General features: G+C 45.5%; 1 protein-coding gene across 3 annotated transcripts in view; it reads right to left on the reverse strand.

Annotated features, from left to right (window-relative positions):
• Positions 1–205: 205 nt before the first annotated feature.
• LOC133454780 (antigen WC1.1-like) overlaps positions 206–21,870 on the reverse strand; it is a 67,600-nt gene continuing 45,935 nt past the window's right edge. For 2 of the 3 annotated variants that reach the window (XM_061733504.1, XM_061733502.1), the window contains 7 exons: positions 15,938–16,243; positions 15,573–15,860; positions 8,738–9,043; positions 8,382–8,660; positions 5,496–5,825; positions 1,088–1,176; positions 206–738 (listed from right to left, as the gene is read on the reverse strand). In XM_061733504.1, coding sequence (XP_061589488.1) covers positions 607–738; positions 1,088–1,176; positions 5,496–5,825; positions 8,382–8,660; positions 8,738–9,043; positions 15,573–15,860; positions 15,938–16,243 — 1,730 coding nt within the window. In that variant the 3' untranslated portion in view covers positions 206–606. Of the gene's footprint in view, positions 739–1,079; positions 1,177–5,495; positions 5,826–8,381; positions 8,661–8,737; positions 9,044–15,572; positions 15,861–15,937; positions 16,244–21,870 lie in introns of all 3 variants that reach the window. The other variant, XM_061733503.1, reaches the window with a different exon arrangement.

Below are 21,870 nucleotides of genomic sequence, written 5' to 3' on the forward strand. Positions count from 1 at the left end.
CTGGGTGTCAAAACAGTGTAGGGGGTTAGCAGGAGCCACCGTCTGACGTCACTACCCAGAATGTAAACAACAATGGCGACCTACGTGTTAAAATTATATTTTCAAATTTTATAAAAACAAGACATCAAAAAGGTTTTTTTATATCACATTGTTATAATTGATACCATTATTTATCTTTTAAGACCTACATGTCTTAATAGCCAGGGTTCCTTTTAATACATGTGTTAATTGTTAAAAGGTTTTCATAAGTGATATATTTAGTTATTAAAACATTAAATGAGCTTAATCTATGATACAGTGAAAAAAACGACCAAGAAATAATGACGACAGTTAATCAGCAACCGTAACCATGTAGATCAAGGAGGGGCAATTCGTGGTCCTCGAAGGCCGTGTCCTGCATATTTTAGATGTGTTCCTGCTTAAACACAAGCCTGATAGACATGGCTGTGTCATAACCAGACTTGTGTAGCCTTAGACGACATATTGATAACAATCTTTAATTGGAATCCGGTGTGTTGAAGCAGGGAAACTATCTAAAAACCTGCAGGACATGGCCCTCTAGGACCAGAAATTGCCTACCCCTTCTGTAAATGGAAGCTGAGGGCCTCAAAGGCTCTCCTCTATTTCCTTAGCTTCTTCTTTAGCTGGAACTTCATCAGCTGTACAAACACCACAATTACCATCAACCTGCCCGGTGTTCTTCTTGCTCAGTGTCTCTTGATTCTTTCCTCTAGTGACCTGGCGGGACATGACAGCACACAGATTACACTGATTCATCCTCAGCGACAAAGATGTGAGCATTACCTTTTAACAGTTTTAGCAGTGGTTCTCAATCCTGGTCCTCGATTACTCCTGCTCTTCATGTTTAAGATGTTGTCTTGCACCAACACACCTGATTCTAATTAATGATTCACATTAGGATGTCGTCAGGGTCTCCAAAACTCTTTTAATCACACAGCTAATTGTATCATGGTGTGCGGAAGCACAGTAGCATCTAAAACATGAAGGACATAGGTACTCGAGGACCAGGGTTGAGAACCACTGCCTTATAGTATTAGCTTATTGTAGTAATACCTTACATTACTACCTTATAGAAGTAATAAAGGCCGAAGACCACCAACAGCAGAAACAATGGCAGGACGACCACAATGATGAGAATTCTTGGAACTGGTGGATCTGATGAAACACAACCAATTATTAGAAATAAAATTGACTTATTTCAGTTTTAAAGTGCATATTTTTGAAAGGATGATATATGAAGTTTAAACTTCAGTAAAGAAGTGTCAGACCAGTGATTAATAGCATTTACATGTGATGCTTTTGGGAGATGTGACCTCTGACCCGAGAACGGCTGTCTGCCCAGTCCGGACAACGGCTGTCTGCCCAGTCCCGAGAACGGCTGTCTGCCCAGTCCCGACAACGGCTGTCTGCCCAGTCCGGACAACGGCTGTCTGCCCAGTCCCGAGAACGGCTGTCTGCCCAGTCCCGACAACGGTTGTCTGCCCGGTCCCGACAACGGCTGTCTGCCCAGTCCCGATAACGGCTGTCTGCCCAGTCCCGACAACGGCTGTCTGCCCAGTCCCGACAACGGCTGTCTGCCCAGTCCCGACAACGGTTGTCTGCCCAGTCCGGACAACGGCTGTCTGCCCAGTCCCGAGAACGGCTGTCTGCCCAGTCCCGACAACGGCTGTCTGCCCAGTCCCGACAACGGCTGTCTGCCCAGTCCCGAGAACGGCTGTCTGCCCAGTCCCGACAACGGCTGTCTGCCCAGTCCCGACAACGGCTGTCTGCCCAGTCCCGACAACGGCTGTCTGCCCAGTCCCGACAACGGCTGTCTGCCCAGTCCCGACAACGGCTGTCTGCCCAGTCCCGACAACGGTTGTCTGCCCAGTCCCGACAACGGTTGTCTGCCCAGTCCCGACAACGGCTGTCTGCCCAGTCCCGAGAACGGCTGTCTGCCCTATCCGGACAACGGTTGTCTGCCCAGTCCCGACAACGGCTGTCTGCCCAGTCCCGACAACGGCTGTCTGCCCAGTCCCGACAATGGTTGTCTGCCCAGTCCCGACAACGGCTGTCTGCCCAGTCCCGACAACGGCTGTCTGCCCAGTCCCGACAACGGCTGTCTGCCCAGTCCCGACAACGGCTGTCTGCCCAGTCCCGACAACGGCTGTCTGCCCAGTCCCGACAACGGCTGTCTGCCCAGTCCCGACAACGGTTGTCTGCCCAGTCCCGACAACGGTTGTCTGCCCAGTCCCGACAACGGCTGTCTGCCCAGTCCCGAGAACGGCTGTCTGCCCTATCCGGACAACGGTTGTCTGCCCAGTCCCGACAACGGCTGTCTGCCCAGTCCCGACAACGGCTGTCTGCCCAGTCCCGACAATGGTTGTCTGCCCAGTCCCGACAACGGCTGTCTGCCCAGTCCCGACAACGGCTGTCTGCCCAGTCCCGACAACGGCTGTCTGCCCAGTCCCGACAACGGCTGTCTGCCCAGTCCCGACAATGGTTGTCTGCCCAGTCCCGACAACGGTTGTCTGCCCTATCCCGACAACGGTTGTCTGCCCAGTCCCGACAACGGTTGTCTGCCCAGTCCCGACAACGGTTGTCTGCCCAGTCCCGACAACGGTTGTCTGCCCAGTCCCGAGAACGGCTGTCTGCCCAGTCCCGAGAACGGCTGTCTGCCCAGTCCCGACAACGGTTGTCTGCCCAGTCCCGACAACGGTTGTCTGCCCAGTCCCGACAACGGTTGTCTGCCCAGTCCCGACAACGGTTGTTTGCCCAGTCCCGACAATGGTTGTTTGCCCAGTCCCGACAACGGTTGTCTGCCCAGTCCCGACAACGGTTGTCTGCCCAGTCCCGACAACGGTTGTCTGCCCAGTCCCGACAACGGCTGTCTGCCCAGTCCTGACAACGGCTGTCAGCACAGTCCCGACAACGGCTGTCTGCCCAGTCCCGACAAGGGCTATCAGCCCAGTCCCGACAACGGCTGTCTGCCCAGTCCCGACAAGGGCTGTCAGCCCAGTCCCGATAACGGCTGTCTGCCCAGTCCCGAGAACGTCCCTCTGACCCGTCTGGCCGGTGTGCCCGGTCCCGAGTTCGGCTCTGAGGTTGGCCCCCTGAACTGTCTCGCCGTTCTGGACGGCCCCTAAACTGTCTTGCCGGTCTGCCCGACCTGGTGCCCAAAATCCCGGAGCCCCGACTTTGTGTTTGCCTACATCAAAGATGTGTTGTTGCCATAGCAACCACCCCGACCTCTCAGGTCTTCTGGTTCAGGTCTGCTCTGTGTCCCCAGAATCAGAACAAAATGGAGAAGCAGCATTCAGCTTTTATGTTCCACAGATCAGGAAAAAAACTTCCAGAAAACTGCAGGAAACTGAAACCCTCAGTTCCTTTTAATCAAGGTTAAAAACTGCCTTTGACTTAATTATTTAAACTATTCTGAATTTAAGTTTGAACAATGTTAATTTTAGTACTCGATTGTAACTCGAGCTTAAGTCTAACTTTTCTTTATTCTTTCTTTACACTGCAACTTTGTTTTCCTCCTCACTTTTCATATTTTTATTATGTAAAGCTTAATAATATTCTATCACCTGCTCAATCTGGCTTCAGATCCAATCATTCAACAACCACTGCATTGCTGAAAATAACAAATGACATCTTCACTGCTGCAGGCAATGGTGAAGTCACAGGTGCAATATTTATTGACCTAACCAAAGCGTTTGATTTTGTTGACCGGTATTTGTTATTAGATAAACTGTACAATATAGGTCTATCTAAGAATGCAATTCTGTGGTTTAGTGCGTTTCTCCACAATAGAAAACAATGTGTTGTTTTAGATGGCAAATTTTCTGATTGTCTGATCCAGGAAAGAGGAGTGCCACAAGGTTCCACCTTGGGACCCCTTCTGTTTTCTATATATGTAAATGATTTACCATCCATCTTCAATAATGGACACTCAAATGGGCACTCAAAGACAAGCGTCTTTGAGTGCCCTGAAAAGCGCTATATATAAATAAAATGTATTATAATTCTTCTGTACAACTGTATGCTGATGACACGGTCATCTATACATCAAAATCTGACCCACTGGAAGTGCAGGCCATTCTTCAATCTGACTTTAATAGACTTGAAGACTGGCTCTCGTGCAACAAATTACTTCTTAATAAAAATAAATCTGTCACTATGATCTTTGGTTCTAACTTGAAATTGAAATCTATATCAAGTTCACTGTCTATATTCTGTAAAGATGGCACACTTCTGCAGAAGGTCGATAAATTTAAATATCTTGGTGTATGGATGGATCCCACCTTGTCATTTAATTCACATATTGAAAGTATTGTACGGAAAGTGAATTGTCGGATGAACATGTTACATAGATCCAGAAAATGTTTTACAAATCGTGTTAGAAAGAGACTGGTTGTGCAACTGATCCTTCCGATATTCGATTAATGTGATGTTTACTTTTCCTCTTCTAAATGTGTTTTAGCTCCTCTTAACAAAGTGTACAATAGAATCTGCAGATTTATACTGGACTGTCCTTATCATACTCACCATTGTTCAATGTACCAGTCTCTTCACTTCCCCTCTCTTCATACTCGACAGTGCCTCACAATAGGAAATCAGTAGGTACAAAAGCATTCATGTTCAAAGGTCCAAACGACTGGAACCATCTACCTGTAGTTATCAGATCATCGCAATCATTAATCTGTTTTAATCAAGTCCTATCCACCTACCTTGAAACACCCTGCTCCTGCTTTCATTAACTCTGTCACCATATTTTTTATTTTCTCATCCAATATTTGTTCAAACTCTGGTTGCAATTTTGTCGAAGTGATTTTTGCATATGTCTGTGTTGTTTTTTTTTTTTTTTTTGTTTGATTGTTTGTTTTTGTTTTGTTTTCGTGTCTGTATTGTATTGTATTGTCTTGTCTCCTTTCACTGTATTGTGCTGAGTTGTGTTATGTCTTGATGTTTTTTGTGTAGGACCCCCTCGTAAACTCAAGGGGCTTATCCTACTATAAATAAACAACTTCAACAAAGCACCTTGACTTATTGTGTTGTTGCTGAAACGTGCTATTAAAATAAACTTGCCTTGCCTAGTTGGTTTCCAGCATGTTGATTTTCAGAAGAAGGTTTTGATAGTCATCTTCAGAAAAGGGGGGCATTTTGCTGATTTTGTTAGCTTTAGCTTGTCAGTTGTAGTTTAGGTCTCTGCTGTTTGACGGTCACGCTCGCTCACGTAACACTGATAAGTTTGGAAAAAAAGTATTGGAAAATAGTGATTAGTAGTGAATAGTGATCTTAGTGATTTGCAAGTATCCAGGTGTGTCCATTAATTTCTTACAATGACAATTGAGAATGTAGAGGGAGAGAAAAGGGAAACTCAAGCAGAAGAACAAGCAAAGCAGTAAACGTCCTTCCACATCAAGAAGCATAGAAAGAGAAAGTACAAAAATAAAATGTAATAAAAAAAGATAAAAATATATGTTTCAGCTCACCTGAGACAGTCAGGGACAGCGGACGACTCTCAGAGGAGAATTCATAGCTAAAAACTTTAACGCGATAAACACAGCTGTAGTTTCCTTGGTGGGCGGGTTCCACAACAGGAAACCGGAAATATGCAGAGTGATTGACAGCAGGTTGGGTGTAGTTGGATGTGAAGTCAGAGGTGCTGGAGGAGAGCTGGAAGGAGCCTCCTGGGTACTGAGGCTGGATGGAGCAGCTGATAGCGAAGTTGGAGCCTCTGTACACCTGAAACCCCTGCTGCTGGATCCTGGAGACCCCATTCATGAAGGACGACACAGAGATGATTGGCTGAACCAGCAGGTCTGTTAAGAGACATAAGGTACTGTCAAAAAAAAAAGAAAGATCTTTAATGATAGTCCTTTTTACAGGGATAGAAAACAGGGGTGTATGAGTTAACACTCAGGCAGAGAGTGACTGGCAAGCATCTCCTTATATCCAGTACTCGAGTTGAGGGGGGATGAGGGGGGAGGGCATCCCCCCTGAAATAAAAACCGTCCAAATCATCCCCCCTGAAATAAAAACCGTCCAAATCAAATCATCCCCCCCCTGAAATAAAAACCGTCCAAATCATCCCCCCTGAAATAAAAACCGTCCAAATCAAATCATCCCCCCCTGAAATAAAAACGGTCCAAACCATCCCCCCCTGAAATAAAAACCGTCCAAATCAAATCATCCCCCCTGAAATAAAAGTGGTCCAAATCATCCCCCCCTGAAATAAAAACCGTCCAAATCATCCCCCCTGAAATAAAAACGGTCCAAATCATCCCCCCTGAAATAAAAACGGTCCAAATCATCCCCCCCGAATCCTGGAGACCCCATTCATGAAGGACGACACAGAGATGATTGGCTGAACCAGCAGGTCTGTTAAGAGACATAAGGTACTGTCAAAAAAAAAAGAAAGATCTTTAATGATAGTCCTTTTACAGGGATAGAAAACAGGGGTGTATGAGTTAACACTCAGGCAGAGAGTGACTGGCAAGCATCTCCTTATATCCAGTACTCGAGTTGAGGGGGGATGAGGGGGGAGGGCATCCCCCCTGAAATAAAAACCGTCCAAATCATCCCCCCTGAAATAAAAACCGTCCAAATCATCCCCCCTGAAATAAAAACCGTCCAAATCAAATCATCCCCCCCCTGAAATAAAAACCGTCCAAATCATCCCCCCTGAAATAAAAACCGTCCAAATCAAATCATCCCCCCCTGAAATAAAAACGGTCCAAACCATCCCCCCCTGAAATAAAAACCGTCCAAATCAAATCATCCCCCCTGAAATAAAAACCGTCCAAATCAAATCATCCCCCCCCTGAAATAAAAACGGTGCAAACCATCCCCCCCCTGAAATAAAAACCGTCCAAATCAAATCATCCCCCCTGAAATAAAAGCGGTCCAAATCATCCCCCCCTGAAATAAAAACCGTCCAAATCATCCCCCCTGAAATAAAAACCGTCCAAATCATCCCCCCTGAAATAAAAACGGTCCAAATCATCCCCCCCGAAATAAAAACGGTCCAAATCATCCCCCCTGTAAAACTGCCATCCCTCCTTTCCATCCCTTATGTCATTTCATCAATGAATGTGGTTTTACTGCTATTTCAACATTTAGAGTCATCACCAGAAAAATAACTTATTTGACAATTTTCACCTGTTTCAAGTACATTTTCACTTGAAATAAGTAGAAAAATCTGCCAGTGGGACAAGATTTATCTTCTCATTACAAGCAAAAAAATCTTGTTCCACTGGCAGATTTTTCTACTTATTTCAAGTGAAAATCTACTTGAAACAGGTGAAAATGTGTGTTTTTTTTTTTCCCAGTGATGAGTCTTGTTTTAAGTGTAATGAGATTTTTTTTACTAAAATGAGACATTTTAACTAGAAATAAGACAAATATTCTTGTTAAGATTGTGAGTTTTTGCAGTGATCCATGTTACTTATCCTGTGAAGGACAGAGTCATATTGATAAGTTCAGAAAAGTGTTTTTTATTGTTGTGTTTTGATGTATTTGATGTAAGCCCAGTGGATATTTAAAGCTTACAGAAGGCTGCATTTAACTGCTGCTATGTCATTCCTGCAGTATTTCTGCAGCTGTTTTGGTCACTGCTATTATTTGTAATATATTATATTATTTGTAATCAGCACAAATCATCTGTCCCCATATGATAAAATCCACCATCCCCACTGATTCTTTTTTACAATTCGAATACTGGTTATATCCAGGTTGTAATGAGGCTTGAGGAGTTAAGGGAATCCTGCAGCCGTGTTCCTAGGAGCCCTCTGGTGGCTGCCTGCCAAGAGTGCCACAGAGAACAACAATACCCTGACAGTAGTCAAAAATGTGTCTTTTTGTACCTCTGGAATAGTGAAGGCACTGGCAGGCACTGTGGAGAGCAGTGAGCTGCCTGTTTTTTTCTGTCCCAGAAAAGTATCCTTGCATACCAGTCCGTCATCTTGGAGTGAGCAGAGCCACCTTTCTCCTTAGTCTACATTTCTGGTGGTTGACGTTGCCAGCTAAACTCAGATAGTTTGTGAACGCTGATCCTTTGCGTGCTTAAAAAGTCGAGCACTTGCTGATCATCTTTTGCCACTCCCTGTCCCCAGAAAGATCTAGTTTACCTATTCCTATTCCCTATTGTATCTAGTTCTAGTTAAGGAACATGTTGTTATTGTGGGAGGAGACTAAGAGGAGGAGCAAACTTTAATAACTAGAGCAATGCATTATTGTCTTCTGATGAGTGTATGCTCACTTGCTGCAGGAAATTATTGTCTGCTTTTTAGAATCTGGGCATGCTCCTGAGGTTTTATTAACTTTCCTAACACATACATTACTGTCATAATCGTTAATAATATCCCAAATGGACTTACCTGAGCAGGTGACATTCAGAATTTTGTTAGATAGCCCCCCGTCTGTTGCACAGTCAACTGGATAAAAACCATAATCAATACACCGCGATTTCATATGCCACATGGGTATGGCTGAGTGCAATGTCCCCAATCTTGAAGAAACAGCAGGACCACAGTCGAGACTTTCACATACAACAGATGCTTCCTCCAAGGTCATATATCCCACTGGTCTCCAGTCTCCCAATTTCAACTCCACTGTACCTTCACAGCGACTGGCTCCTCCCACCAACCTGACAGGTTCTGAACACAGAGCAGAGAGTGATCAGTGAAACAGTCATCAGAAAAGAAGCAGGTCAAAGCAGCAGCTCCTCTTCTACCTGAGCAGGTGAGTTCAACAGCTCCTCCAGTTGAGCAGGTGTTTCTAACTGAGCCGGGGCTTCCACAGTCCAGGAGAGCAGACTCATCACCTCTACACTGGAACTCTCTGGTCCACACTGGTTCCTCCACTTCTCCATAGAGCCCTCCCTGGAGAACTAAAGGAGCCCCACAGCTCAGCTCCCTGCAGACCACCTCTGCATCCTGGAGGTCAAAGTCATCTTCACACACCGAGGACCAGATCTGGCTAGACTTCACCTCCAGTCTTCCCGAACACTGAGTGGTCCCGTTCACCAACCTGACAGGGCCTGAGACACAACATACGATGTTATCAAACAAGAACTGGTATCAAACTTCAACACTGTAATGTTTAGCAATGTCCACTGCTAAAGCTTTTATTTTGAAAGTCTATCCTTAACCGGATGTATTGCGCTGCTCTAACGGTCAGTGAGAATTGCAGGTGCGGACTGAGACGTTGGAAATAAACCAAGCTCCCGAGTTCAGCTGAAACTAAGAAGTATCCGTGTGCCGTTATTATATAAGATAAGTTATAATACTTCCCGTGTATAGCTTATCACAACATGGTGTCAGAGTGAAAGTCGAAAAAAAAAAAGTACTTAGACGACGGACCCGCGTAGAAGACGAAGCTGAAAAAAAAAAAAAGACGAAGGAAAGTTAACGATGGAGGCGTTTGGCGTACCTACCCCGAAGATGGACTGGGATTCATCTAATCTACCAGATGCGTGGCGGAGATTCAAGCAACATGCCCAACTGATGTTCACAGGACCGCTCAAAAAGAGAACAGAAGAGGAAAAATGCAGCTTTCTTCTGCTGTGGATTGGCGACAAAGGACGGGACATCAGCAACACATGGACACTGGCTGAAGATGAAGCTAAGTTGCTAAATACATATTATGACAGATTCTCAGAATACCTCACTCCCAAAGCAAATCCTATATTTGCAAGATATAAATTCCAGGAGAAGACGCAAGGACACAGTGAGTCATTTGAGCACTTTGTGACAGATCTCAAGCTGCTAGTTAAAGACTGTAACTACACAGACAGCGACGAGATGGTCAGGGACCGTATAATTTTGCTACCAACTCACCTAGAGTGCGCGAAAAATTACTCAGTCAAGGGCCGGAGCTCACGCTCGATAAAGCGATCGATATAGCCCACTCCTATGAGCTATCACAAGTGCAGCTAAAGGCTATGGCTAACGACAGTCATGAAGTACATGCAATCCACCGCAAACCTGGTAGGCCAGCTTTTATAAAGGGAGCTAGCAGGCACCATGACAGCCCAAGAACGCATGAAAATGCCTGCAGCAAGTGTGGGGGACACCACCATAAATTCATAGAGTGCCCAGCAAAAGGCAAACAATGTTTAAAGTGTCGAAAATTCAATCACTATGCAAAAGTGTGCAAAACTAAGCCTCACACCCCAGGTAGAACAGTGCACAGAGAAATCCACACAGTTGGTGAAAGTAATGAAGATGATGGCTCAGAGCTATTTGTGGACACTGTTACTACAGAGAGGAAAGATGAGGAAAGTGCATATGCAGCTATCCAAATGGGCCCACAGAACAAAAAACTGACTTTTAAGCTAGATACTGGGGCACAGGCAAGTGTAATACCAGCCAAAGACTTTAATGCGCTCATGCCCAGCACACAATTAATGGCTGCTGACCGTAAGTTGACAGGCTACGGCGGACATGCACTGGAAGTGAATGGCTGCTGCAAAATAGCGAGCACATACAAAACTAAGTCAACCATAGAAATGTTCTACATAGTGAACTGTAAAGGCCCACCTATTCTAGGCTACAAAGCCTGCAAAGCCCTGGGACTCATAAAAGTAGTGTATGCCGTCAACAGTGACGAAGAGAGCAGCACCCAGTCAGACCACATCTTGAGTGAGTACTCAGATGTTTTTAAAGGCATCGGCACGTTCCCAGGCGAATGCAGCTTCAGAATAGACCCCAACGTAGCACCGGTTGTCTGCCCACCGCGGAGGGTACCATTTGCCCTTAAGGACCGTCTAAAAACAGAGCTAGACAACATGGAAAGGGACAGAATAATATGCAAGGTGACAGAGCCCACCCAGTGGGTTAATGCTCTAGTTGTGTGCGAAAAGCCCAAAACACGCAAACTCAGAGTGTGTTTAGACCCAAGACCCCTAAACAAGGCAATAATGAGGCCATATTACCCCCTACCCACACTGGAGGATGTGACATCCAAGTTAGCAGGGGCAAAGTATTTTAGCATCCTAGATGCTAGATCAGGGTATTGGGCAATCAAGCTGAGTGAGGAGTCATCACTGCTCACTACATTTAACACTACTTTCGGAAGATAACGTTTCCTCAGGCTGCCCTTCGGCATCGTGTCCGCCCAGGACGAGTTCCAGAGGAGGGTGGATGAGACATATGAAGGCCTGAGAGGAGTAACCGGTATCGTCGATGACATCGTCGTGTTTGGAAAAACAAAGCAGGAACACGACAGCAATCTCCGGGCCATGCTCGACCGCACCAGAGAGAGAGGCATACAGCTAAACCCAGATAAATGCCGTATCTGTGTTCCTGAGGTGAGCTACTTTGGTCATAAGCTCACAGGCAACGGTTTGAAACCAGACCCACTTAAGGTGAGAGCCATCAGAGACATGTCACCACCAACAAGTGAGGCAGAGCTTGAAACTGTGCTAGGCATGGTCAACTACCTAGCGAGATTTGCACCCAACCTAGCTGAGGTGTGTGCACCACTCAGACTACTGCTAAGGCAGGACACAGAGTTTAAATGGGACACTATGCATGAGAATGCATTTCAGAAAATGAAAGAGATCATCACAGCAGAGCCAGGGCCAGTGTTAGCTTACTTTGATCCTGAAAAAGAAGTGACACTGCAAGTGGATGCGTCAAAACACGGCCTGGGTGCAACCATCATGCAGGAAGGCAGACCAGTAGCATATGCATCCAAGCTGCTCACCAGCACAGAGCAGAATTATGCCCAAATTGAGAGAGCTGTATGCAGCCCTGTATGGGTGTAAGAGGTTCCACGAGTATGTCTATGGGCGAAACATAACTGTGGAATCAGACCACAAGCCGTTAGAGGCTATTCTCCGCAAACCGCTAGCCCTTGCTCCACCGCGCTTACAGCGCATGATGCTTGCATTACAAAAATACAGCATAACTCTCGTCCACAGGCCAGGTAAAGAGATCCCTGTAGCCGACACACTGTCGAGAAAATCCATGTGTGAAGAGGACGAGTCCCTATCTGAGGCTATGGAAACTCAGGTACATACTGTCATTAGCACAGCCCCAGTGAGTACTGATAGGCTAGATAGCATCAGAACAGAGATAGCTCAGGACGAGCAGCTCTCCAAGCTAAAGCAAGTAATTCGGTCAGGCTGGCCGGAAACACGAAAACGTTGTCACCCACTCGTCAGTGATTATTGGAACCACCGTGACGAGATCACAGAGGCTGATGGGATCCTTCTGAAGGGTGAGAAAATAATAATTCCACACAAGCTCAGACCACACATGCTAAAGTGCATCCACACAGGACATTTTGGAGTTGAGAAGAGCAAACACAGGGCAAGAGATGTAATGTTTTGGCCTGGTATGGGTCAACAGATTGAGGAAACAGTCCAAAGATGCGACATATGCCAAACACATCGTAGTGCCAACACGAAAGAACCCATGCTCTCACATGAAATCCCAGAGACCCCATGGGAGCCTGTAGCAACAGATCTATTCACATGGAACTCTGAGAACTATATCATTATCTGTGAGTATCTCAGCAGATACTTTGAAATTGAGCGCCTGCCTAACATCACCACAGCCGCTGTCATTCACAAGATGAAGGCGGTGTTTTCAAGGCAAGGAATCGCCCGCCGGGTCGTCAGTGATAATGGGCCATGTTACAACTCAAGTGAGTTCAAGCAGTTTGCAGAGTCATGGGGTTTCCAGCACATCACCTCGAGCCTGCATTACCCGCAGAGCAACGGCTTAGCAGAAAAGACTGTTCAAACTGCAAAGCGAATCCTCACCAAGGCCAAAGAGGACAAGAAAGACCCCTATCTCTGTTTTCTGGAGTATAGGAACACACCAGTTGATGGACTAAAATCCCCAGCCCAGATCCAGACTACGCTCCATCCTGCCCACGACAACTCAACAACTCCGACCTCAGGTGACCCCCGAGGCTACTGTTCGTGCAAGGAGAGAGGAATGCCAGCAGCGCCAGAAACAACACTACGACAGATCTACTAGACCGCTGTCAACGCTGCGCGCCAGAGCACCCATCCGTTTCCAGCAGGGAGATGGCACGTGGAAACTAGCGACAGCTGAGACACCGCGGAGCTACTACATCGAGGCCGGTGAAGGTCAGTCATTCAGACGCAACCGACGGCACCTACTGGACAACCACGCACCCATCACACAGCATCCAGAGGCCGGCGATGATGACTCCAACACTACACCAGAAGACCCAGGTGCGCAACGTCATCACACCAGTTCTGTGTGTAAACCTGTTCACACTGAGCCTTGTCAACGCACAAGGTATGGACGTGTCATTAAGCCGAGGCAAGTCCTCGACTTATAACTGACCTTTTAAAGGGTGCAGGCGGATCGCTGCCCTAAAAAAAAAAAAAAAAAAAAAAAAAAAAAAAAAAAAAAAATTGAAAGGAAGAAAAACCTGTTTGTGATGAAGAACCTGATTGCACTGTGAACACTGTACTTTATATTGATATGTTCACCAGCCTATTTACTGTTAAAACAGAGTGATTCCCTCTATTAAGTTATTTTAAGTACCTCAGGATTTGTTGATTTTGTTAATTTTGTTCCAGAAGTAGCACACTTAAATATTATAGCACTTTTGAGTATACTGATGTTATTTGCACTGCTAAGGATTTACAGTATACTGTGACTTAATTTTGTGGCTCAGAATTGTGTTTAAGTGCTTCAGTTTTTCTGCATGCCATTGATTATCTCCATAGGCACATCTTATTTTTTTGTTAAAGGGAGATGTAATGTTTAGCAATGTCCACTGCTAAAGCTTTTATTTTGAAAGTCTATCCTTAACCGGATGTATTGCGCTGCTCTAACGGTCAGTGAGAATTGCAGGTGCGGACTGAGACGTTGGAAATAAACCAAGCTCCCGAGTTCAGCTGAAACTAAGAAGTATCCGTGTGCCGTTATTATATAAGATAAGTTATAATACTTCCCGTGTATAGCTTATCACAACAAACACCATTTCAATGTGAGTTCACCATGAAGACCAGAACAGATGTTTCTAACAGCTCTGACTGGAGACTTTTCGGCATCAAAGCTACCTTTGATATGAACATAGATGAAAATGTTTTTATTTCTTTTAAACTAAGGATTTTATTTATTGTTTTTCATCATTTTGATTTAAAGGGAACCCTGGCTATTAAGACATGTAGGTCTTAAAAGATAAATGTTGGTATCAATTATAACAATGTGATATAAAAAACCTTTTTTATGTCTTCGTTTTTATAAAATTTGAAAATATAATTTAACTAACTAATTCTGGGTAGTGACGTCACACGGTGGCTCCTGCTGGCCCCCGAACACTGTTGTGACTGTTCAACGAGATAATCCAGAGGATAAAAATGTCATCTGTTCAGCCGTTTCAATTTGAACCCGAGCACAAGGTCAAGGAGGAGGACAACACTGAAAACATATCTCAAAACGAGCCAAATGAAGACCAAAAAAGACAGGATGAGGCGAGAGTGCGACAGAATCTCTGGTGTCTGTGCAGCAACTGCGTCTCAATGCAAACAGAGGAGGAGAGCGTTTGCTGTCAAGAGCTCGTGTTTTTGTCAGCAGCTGTTCACTTTAAGCTATTGTGTGATAAAACGTATTCCAATATCAATAATTTTGGAGATTATTAGCATCCACCGCTGTCCTATGCTTTATAAATCATTAGGACAGTGGCGCCGCCAGGATTCAATTTTGTAGTAGGCACAGAAACAGTCCTCCACTGCTCTATACGGCTAATTTCAGGCTCTCACTCTCACAACCAGGATAGGTTGGTTGGCTGTTCAATAAGTATTTCAAAGATCTTTTTTCCTCAAACAAAACTTTGCAGTGACAAATTGGATAACGTGCGCACGGCGCACTACAGATATGGTGACATTATTTTGCGCACCTCCACACAGATGCAAACATAAACATTAAGGTGTCAGCGCATCAGAAACACAGATGAAAACACAACTAAACATTAAAGGTGACGGCGCACCCAGAAACAGATGAAAACACAGCTAAACAGGTGGCGGCGCAACAGAAACAGATGAAAATGCAGCTAAAAACATTAAGGTGACGGCGCATTAAGGTGACGCAAGGTGGCAAATAACATGCCTTGCATTTATTTTACCCAATGCACATTAAAAACATGTTCATCATTCAGCGAAAATAGTGTGATCTAATCTAAAAAGGCTTAATGGTTTTCATATTTTACATATTTTCAAACCAGCTCTACAAGCAAAATTACAATTTGAAACATTTTGCCTTCAAACTACTTTTGTACCAAAACATATTTAGAATAGCCTGCTGTCTTCACCTGTTGGAAACACTATTTCCACTATTTCTTTTCCTCTCCTTAGTAGCACTAAATGACCCCTTAAAAACTGTGTATCAGAATGTGTTTCAAATCTGAAATGTAAAAATTGAAGTATATTAGCAAATTAAATGAAGTTCATAAGAATAACAATGAAATAGGAAGTCCTTTAAAGCTGGTTGCTCCAGCAGTCTCCGGGTTAGTATGTGTCCACCTGGTACATTACTCATTACTGCCATAATCATCATTGATGTCACTGGTGGGCTTACCTGAGCAGGTGATGTTCAGTATGATATTAGAGTCATCTGGTTCTGGACAGTCCCTTAGATCATTATCATCATAATGAATACAGTCACCTCTCACGTCCCAGACAGAAAAATGTGAAGACATCTTTCTCTCGCCAATATAAACAGCAGAACCACAGTCCAGATGTTCACATATGACAGCTGCTTCCTTCAGGGTCCACTCAGAACCGTACACTAGTTTCCAGTCTCCAAGATGTTTCATCTCCAGTGTACCGGCACAGCGACTGGCTCCTCCCACCAACCTGACAGGTTCTGAACACAGAGCAGAGAGTGGTCGGTAAAACAGTCATCAAAAAAGAAGCAGATCAAAGTTGAAGCTCCTCTTCTACCTGAGCAAGTGAGTCCAAGAGCTCTTCCAGGGGAGCAAGTGTTTCTAACTGAGCCGGAGCGTCCACAGTCCAGGAGAGCAGACTCATCACCTCTACACTGGAACTCTCTGGTCCACACTGGATCCTTCTCTTCTCCATAGAGCCCTCCCTGGAGAACTAAAGGAGCCCCACAGCTCAGCTCCCTGCAGACCACCTCTGCATCCTGGAGGTCAAAGTCATCTTCACACACCGAGGACCAGATCTGGCTAGACTTCACCTCCAGTCTTCCCGAACACAGATCGGTCCCGTTCACCAACCTGACAGAGTCTGAGACACCACAAAAGATCAATGAATATTGATTGAACGAACAATTCAGGAACCTGCTGTTTGAAAGAGACATGACGAGTGCAGATCCACAAATGTGATGCGTGGAGCAAATACTGAGTTTCCAAAGGGAGTGCCGAGATTGACGGACCAATATTGGTGATACTGAACATTTAAAAACATTCATGCGGGTTAGGATCATTCATATCAACATGTGAATAAATTCTGAAACATAAGAGAAGATCAAACCAAGATATTTGACACCAAAAAAACAACATTTCAACACACAAGAATTCATTGATTCAACCTTCAACACTACTCCAAAGTGAGTTCACCATGAAGACCAGAACAGATTTTTCTAACAGCTCTGATGGGAGAATTTTCAGCATCAAGTCTACATTTATTACAAACATACATCAGAAAGGTTAGTCAAATTTGGACAATTCTGTTTTATAGAAGCAGTGATTCTTGCTTTTGCTTTGACTTTTTTTCTTTGCATAATAATTCCAAGACATTCCTCTTGTTTCTCAACATCCTCATTTCATTTGTTAATATATATTTTATTCCACAACATTTTTTGAGAGTAAAGCTTTGACCATCCTGAAAATCCTCTACACCCACCACTCATATGGCGCTTTTACACTAGTACTTACTCAGCGCGACTCGATTCACAACGCCCCCATTTTGCGCTTTTACACTACGGGTGGAGGCGGGTGGAGGCGTGCTGAGTAGATACTTTTTCTGTATCTATTCTGCCGAGGTTCTAAGCGTGATGAGTCGGCTGCATTTGACGTCAACACAATACAGGCCACCGATTGGCCGGGGAGCCGTCAGACATTTGAATCAGGAAGCGGGAATCAGCGCAAGAGCGGCTCGCGGCTTCTTCATTTTATTCAACAGGCAATGGCAGCGCAAACGTCTGTTTGGTGATCCAACTCTGAGGTGCAGATGTTCATAAACCTGGTGCTGAGGAGAGAATTAAAAAGGGATCTAGACGGGCGATAAGGAATGACCAGATCTACCAGGAGCTCTGTCTCTTCATAGCTGCTCACGGCTCCAGCTGACTTTTCAGCAGCACCGAGACAAACAAACAAGCCGCTTGAAGCTTCTTTCACTCTTTTTTTAATTGATATCGAACACAAGCCACAGACCAAGCAGCAGGTTCTACATCTTTAGTGTTGTTGTCTTCCTCCTTTAGATCACACAATCAAATACATTACAGCAGCTTCACTCCAACCTCCTACTTCTCATCTGGGTGTCTAAAAACAAACGAGGACAAGGCGAGTGGAGTCGAGACGAGGCGTGACGAGTGGAATCGCGCTGAGTAGGTACTAGTATAAAAGCGCCAATAGCGGATGGGTTCCTTATCAGCACTTGATCACTAGCTGCTGGTACTTTGCATGTTTCCTTACATTGGCTTCTTCCATTTGCTCTTCCGAGTGCACTGTGAGTTTGAGCATAAATTAGTTGTTTTGCAACCACAAAGGGGATTTACGTCTGTGTAAAGAGATGTTCTGGCAATTATGTTTCTAGAACAGCATTGCTCATGGTGTCAGCTTGTTGCAGTAGCTCTTTGATTGTTGCTAACTTTCTTTTACTTTTTTCTCAATGTATTCTCTTCATTAATATCACTGGCTTTTCAATTTTCCCCATTAATCATCCCCATTAATTCAGTCTCATGTGGATGCAGGGGCATATCTCCAACTACAGTGTGAGAGCCCAGCTTTCAGGGTATACGAGCAGAGGAAAAAAATCAAGGGTGGTGGAATTTAGGTGCTTGTCACCAACAGATGGTGTAATCCAGGACATGATACTCTGAAACTGTGAGATTAATCAAAGTTTGGAACAGGTTTGTCCTTATGAAACGATATGAAGAATCAGAATCAGAATTAGAAAACTGCCTGTTTATCCTCAGGACATGCTTTGACATACGCAGGAGGTTAAAACTGAAGGTTGGCCTGTTGACTTCCTGGTTAGTCAATGAACCATTGTCTTTAGGTGCATCTGTTTCAAGACCCCCATCACATGCTCTAACAGATGACAGGGAAGCCACTTCCTTGGAGATACTCGGGGGGGGATCAGCTGTCCTGGGAAAAGCTGACCCATTGTGTCTTTGGACACATCTGTTCAGAGTTTCTGTTTTAGTTCCGGGAGGCATTTGACCCCTTGACCATTTGAGGTTTCTTAAAAGGATGTCTGTTGCTCTGCACACCACAAGATAAGTTGCTTATTAACTGAAAAGTCATAGGTGTGACCTCTTTAACTATCATCTGATACCATGTCTGTTCTCCATCTGTTCATTGTCCATTATCTATACATTGACAGTCGCTTTTCCAAATATAGTCATGTTTCCTGTCAGTTTTACCAATAAATAGCTTCCTGCAAGGGGAGGGTCTTTGGGAAGCATTTGCTGTCAGGAGGTTCTGCCTCTGTCAGTAAGCTCTCCCCCTCCTGCAGGAGTGCCTAAAAAATCATTCCACAAGTCTCTGTGTCTTTCCTAAGTTATTAATTTATGTTGTGATGATTTAGGAACCTAACAGAAACAACATTTGTACAGCTGGATATTGAACTGTTACGTGTGAGTTTCCATTCTTTTAACAACTGAGAGAGTTCACCAGTGTTATTGTAGCAGCAGTTTGCATTCCACTGGTACCGGTGCGAGTGATGTCATCAGACACAACAACCCATTTCTAGCCGTCACTGGTGATTTCAACCACATCTCTCTCTGACACATTTCCAGTGTTTGAACAATTTTTCAAATGTTCAATCAGAAAACACTAATTGTTCGTTTTGTTTTATTAAAACATCAGAGATGCACACAGCTCCTCTGCACAACCTGCTTTTGGCAAAGTGGAACATAATTTGATCTTTATCTCCTCCACCTACAAACCCATCACCCAGAGGCAACCTGTGACCACAAGGACTTTGATGAGGTGGTCACAGGAAGCTGAAGAAACTCTGCGCGGGTGTTTTAAGGCTACACCGCTCTCAGCTCCTTCAGCCGAACCCGCCGAAATATTTGCAGAGCTGAGACCACTGAATGAGAGCTGTATGACATTACTGGATAGATTGCTGCTAGATCCAGGCCTCAAATCTACCTGAGAGGCCTGACTTGTCGACCTTGGTGAGCCCTACCAGCTATTTGTTGGACTTCTGAATGACAGCAGTGTCTTTCAGAGAAGCATTAAAGAGATTCCTCACGTGCGATACTGCTGCTCAGTGATTCAGAGGATTAACATAACAGGCAAAGAGAAGTGGAATTTGTCAACCACTTCCCTATTTCTTAGCACCATGGGTCTTGAATTAGTCGGCAATAAGTTCATCTTTGCCCAAGTGACAAGCTTCTCAAGGCCTTGCAAGATTCATCTTACCCCTGGGACTGATGTTGTAACAATGCAGTCATCCATGAATGCTCTTCTCGCAGCTGGTGCATAACAGATCTAGTTAGAAGGCCTCTGCATTCCATCTCAGCTGACTTGCCCACTATGTTCATTTCCAGAGCAAAGATGATGACAAAGTTGTTACAACTTGTTATCATCCCTTTTTCAAGCCAATGCTAGTCTGATGTTTACGAATCAGAAGTGACCATCAACTTGATGTGGTTGTAATAATCCAGGATCGGGTCCTTGATCTCACTACGGACACGGTGGTGGTTTAGTGCAAGTTCAACTAGTCTGTGTGGGATGGATCGTAAGTATTGGCCAAGTTTAACCATAGCACACATAAATCATCTCTCTTTTCATGGGCTTCTGTAATGAGCTAAGTGACTACACTGGTGTGCTCTAAGCAACAAGGAACTCAAGCAACCCTTCTTCACATACCCCCTTTCCACCAAGCTTGTTCCAGGGCTGGTGCTAGTGCTGGTGCTAGAGCCGGTTCGCGGTTGGTTCTAAGTAAGAACCGGTTGAGAACCGTTTGCTTTTCCACAAGCTGGTGCTGGCCAGCAGCTAGCCAGAGAGCCACGTCATTAGGTTACTGTATACGTCTGTGTACATCACCATTTCCCGGTACAACTAGCGCCAAATTCAGTCACCACAACAAAGATGAAGGACTACGCTGTGCTGCAAGTGTTGCTGCTGGCTTCTCAAGCCTTTCTTGGACAGCAAAAGTTTCCGATCCAGCAAGTTGATGCTGCTGCTTCCGCTTTACATCCATTTTAATGTTAGATTTTAAAAGTCTGTTAAGTTAACCGCCGTCTTCAACGCTCCGTTGTTTAAAAATGGCGCTCTTCCGTGTTTACTCTGCTTTGGTTGTTCAGTAACACTGCCCCCAGCCCCGCCCCCAGCCCCTGACGTAAGCATGTAGCCCCCGACGTAACCTGGTTCTTTCCTCTAGACCAGCAAAGAGTTGGTTCTTGTCTAGCACCAGTTTTGAGAGCCAGGAGCCGGTGCTTAGACTGTGGAAAACCAAAGAACTGGCGCTAAGTCTGGCTCTAGCCCAGAACCAGCCCTTGGTTTTCCATCCATCCATCCATCCATCCATCGTCCGCCGCTTATCCGTTCCCGGGTCGCAGGGGCAGCAGTCTCAGCAGGGATGCCCAGACTTCCCTCACCCCAGACACTTCCTCCAGCTCTTCCGGGGGGGAGTCCGAGGCGTTCACAGGCCAGCCGAGAGACATAGTCTCTCCAGCGTGTCCTGGGTCTTCCTCGGGGTCTCCTCCCGGTGGGACATGCCTGGAACTCCTCCCTAGGGAGGCGTCCAGGAGGATCCGGTACAGATGCCCAAGCCACCTCAGCTGACTCCTCTCAATGTGAAGGAGCAGCGGCTCGACTCCGAGCTCCTCCCGGGTGACCGAACTCCTCACCCTATCTCTAAGGGAGCGTCCAGCCACCCTGTGGAGGAAACTCATCTCTAAGGGAGCGTCCAGCCACCCTGCGGAGGAAACTCATCTCTAAGGGAGCGTCCAGCCACCCTGCGGAGGAAACTCATCTCGGCCGCTTGTATCCGCGATCTTGTCCTTTCGGTCACTACCCAAAGTTCATGACCATAGGTGGGGGTAGGGGCGTAGATTGACCGGTAAATCGAGAGCTTCGCCTTTCGACTCAGCTCCCTCTTCACCACGACGGTCCGGTACATCGACCGCATTACTGCGGACGCTGCACCGATCCGTCTGTCAATCTCACGCTCCATCGTTCCCTCACTCGTGAACAAGACCCCGAGATACTTGAACTCCTCCACCTGAGGCAGGACTTCTCCACCCACCCGGAGAAGGCACGCCACCCTTTCCCGGTGGAGAACCATGGCCCTTGGTTTTCCAGCAGACAAAAAGTCACCCTTGCAGACACAGACCCAAATACAGTTATTTGTACCATTTTAACAAAAACTTCAACAGGGAAGAAATTCAACACTCAACTCATGGACATCTAGTCTCCAAAATGAGAAGATCACTCTCTCTCAGGATTCACCAAGTCTCATCCCATGCAGCTCCTCGTAAACGCCGCACCCATGCTGGAGCACGCTTTCACACACACATACTGCTCAGGCTTACACACACACACACACACACACACACACACACACACACACACACACACACACACACACACACACACACACACACACACACATACTTGTTTTCATGGTTGATGGGGACCAAGTTTGCGATCATCACTTATGGGGACCACCCTTTC

Source organism: Cololabis saira, chromosome 11 (genome assembly GCF_033807715.1).
Source record: "Cololabis saira isolate AMF1-May2022 chromosome 11, fColSai1.1, whole genome shotgun sequence".
Taxonomy (NCBI): domain Eukaryota; kingdom Metazoa; phylum Chordata; class Actinopteri; order Beloniformes; family Belonidae; genus Cololabis; species Cololabis saira.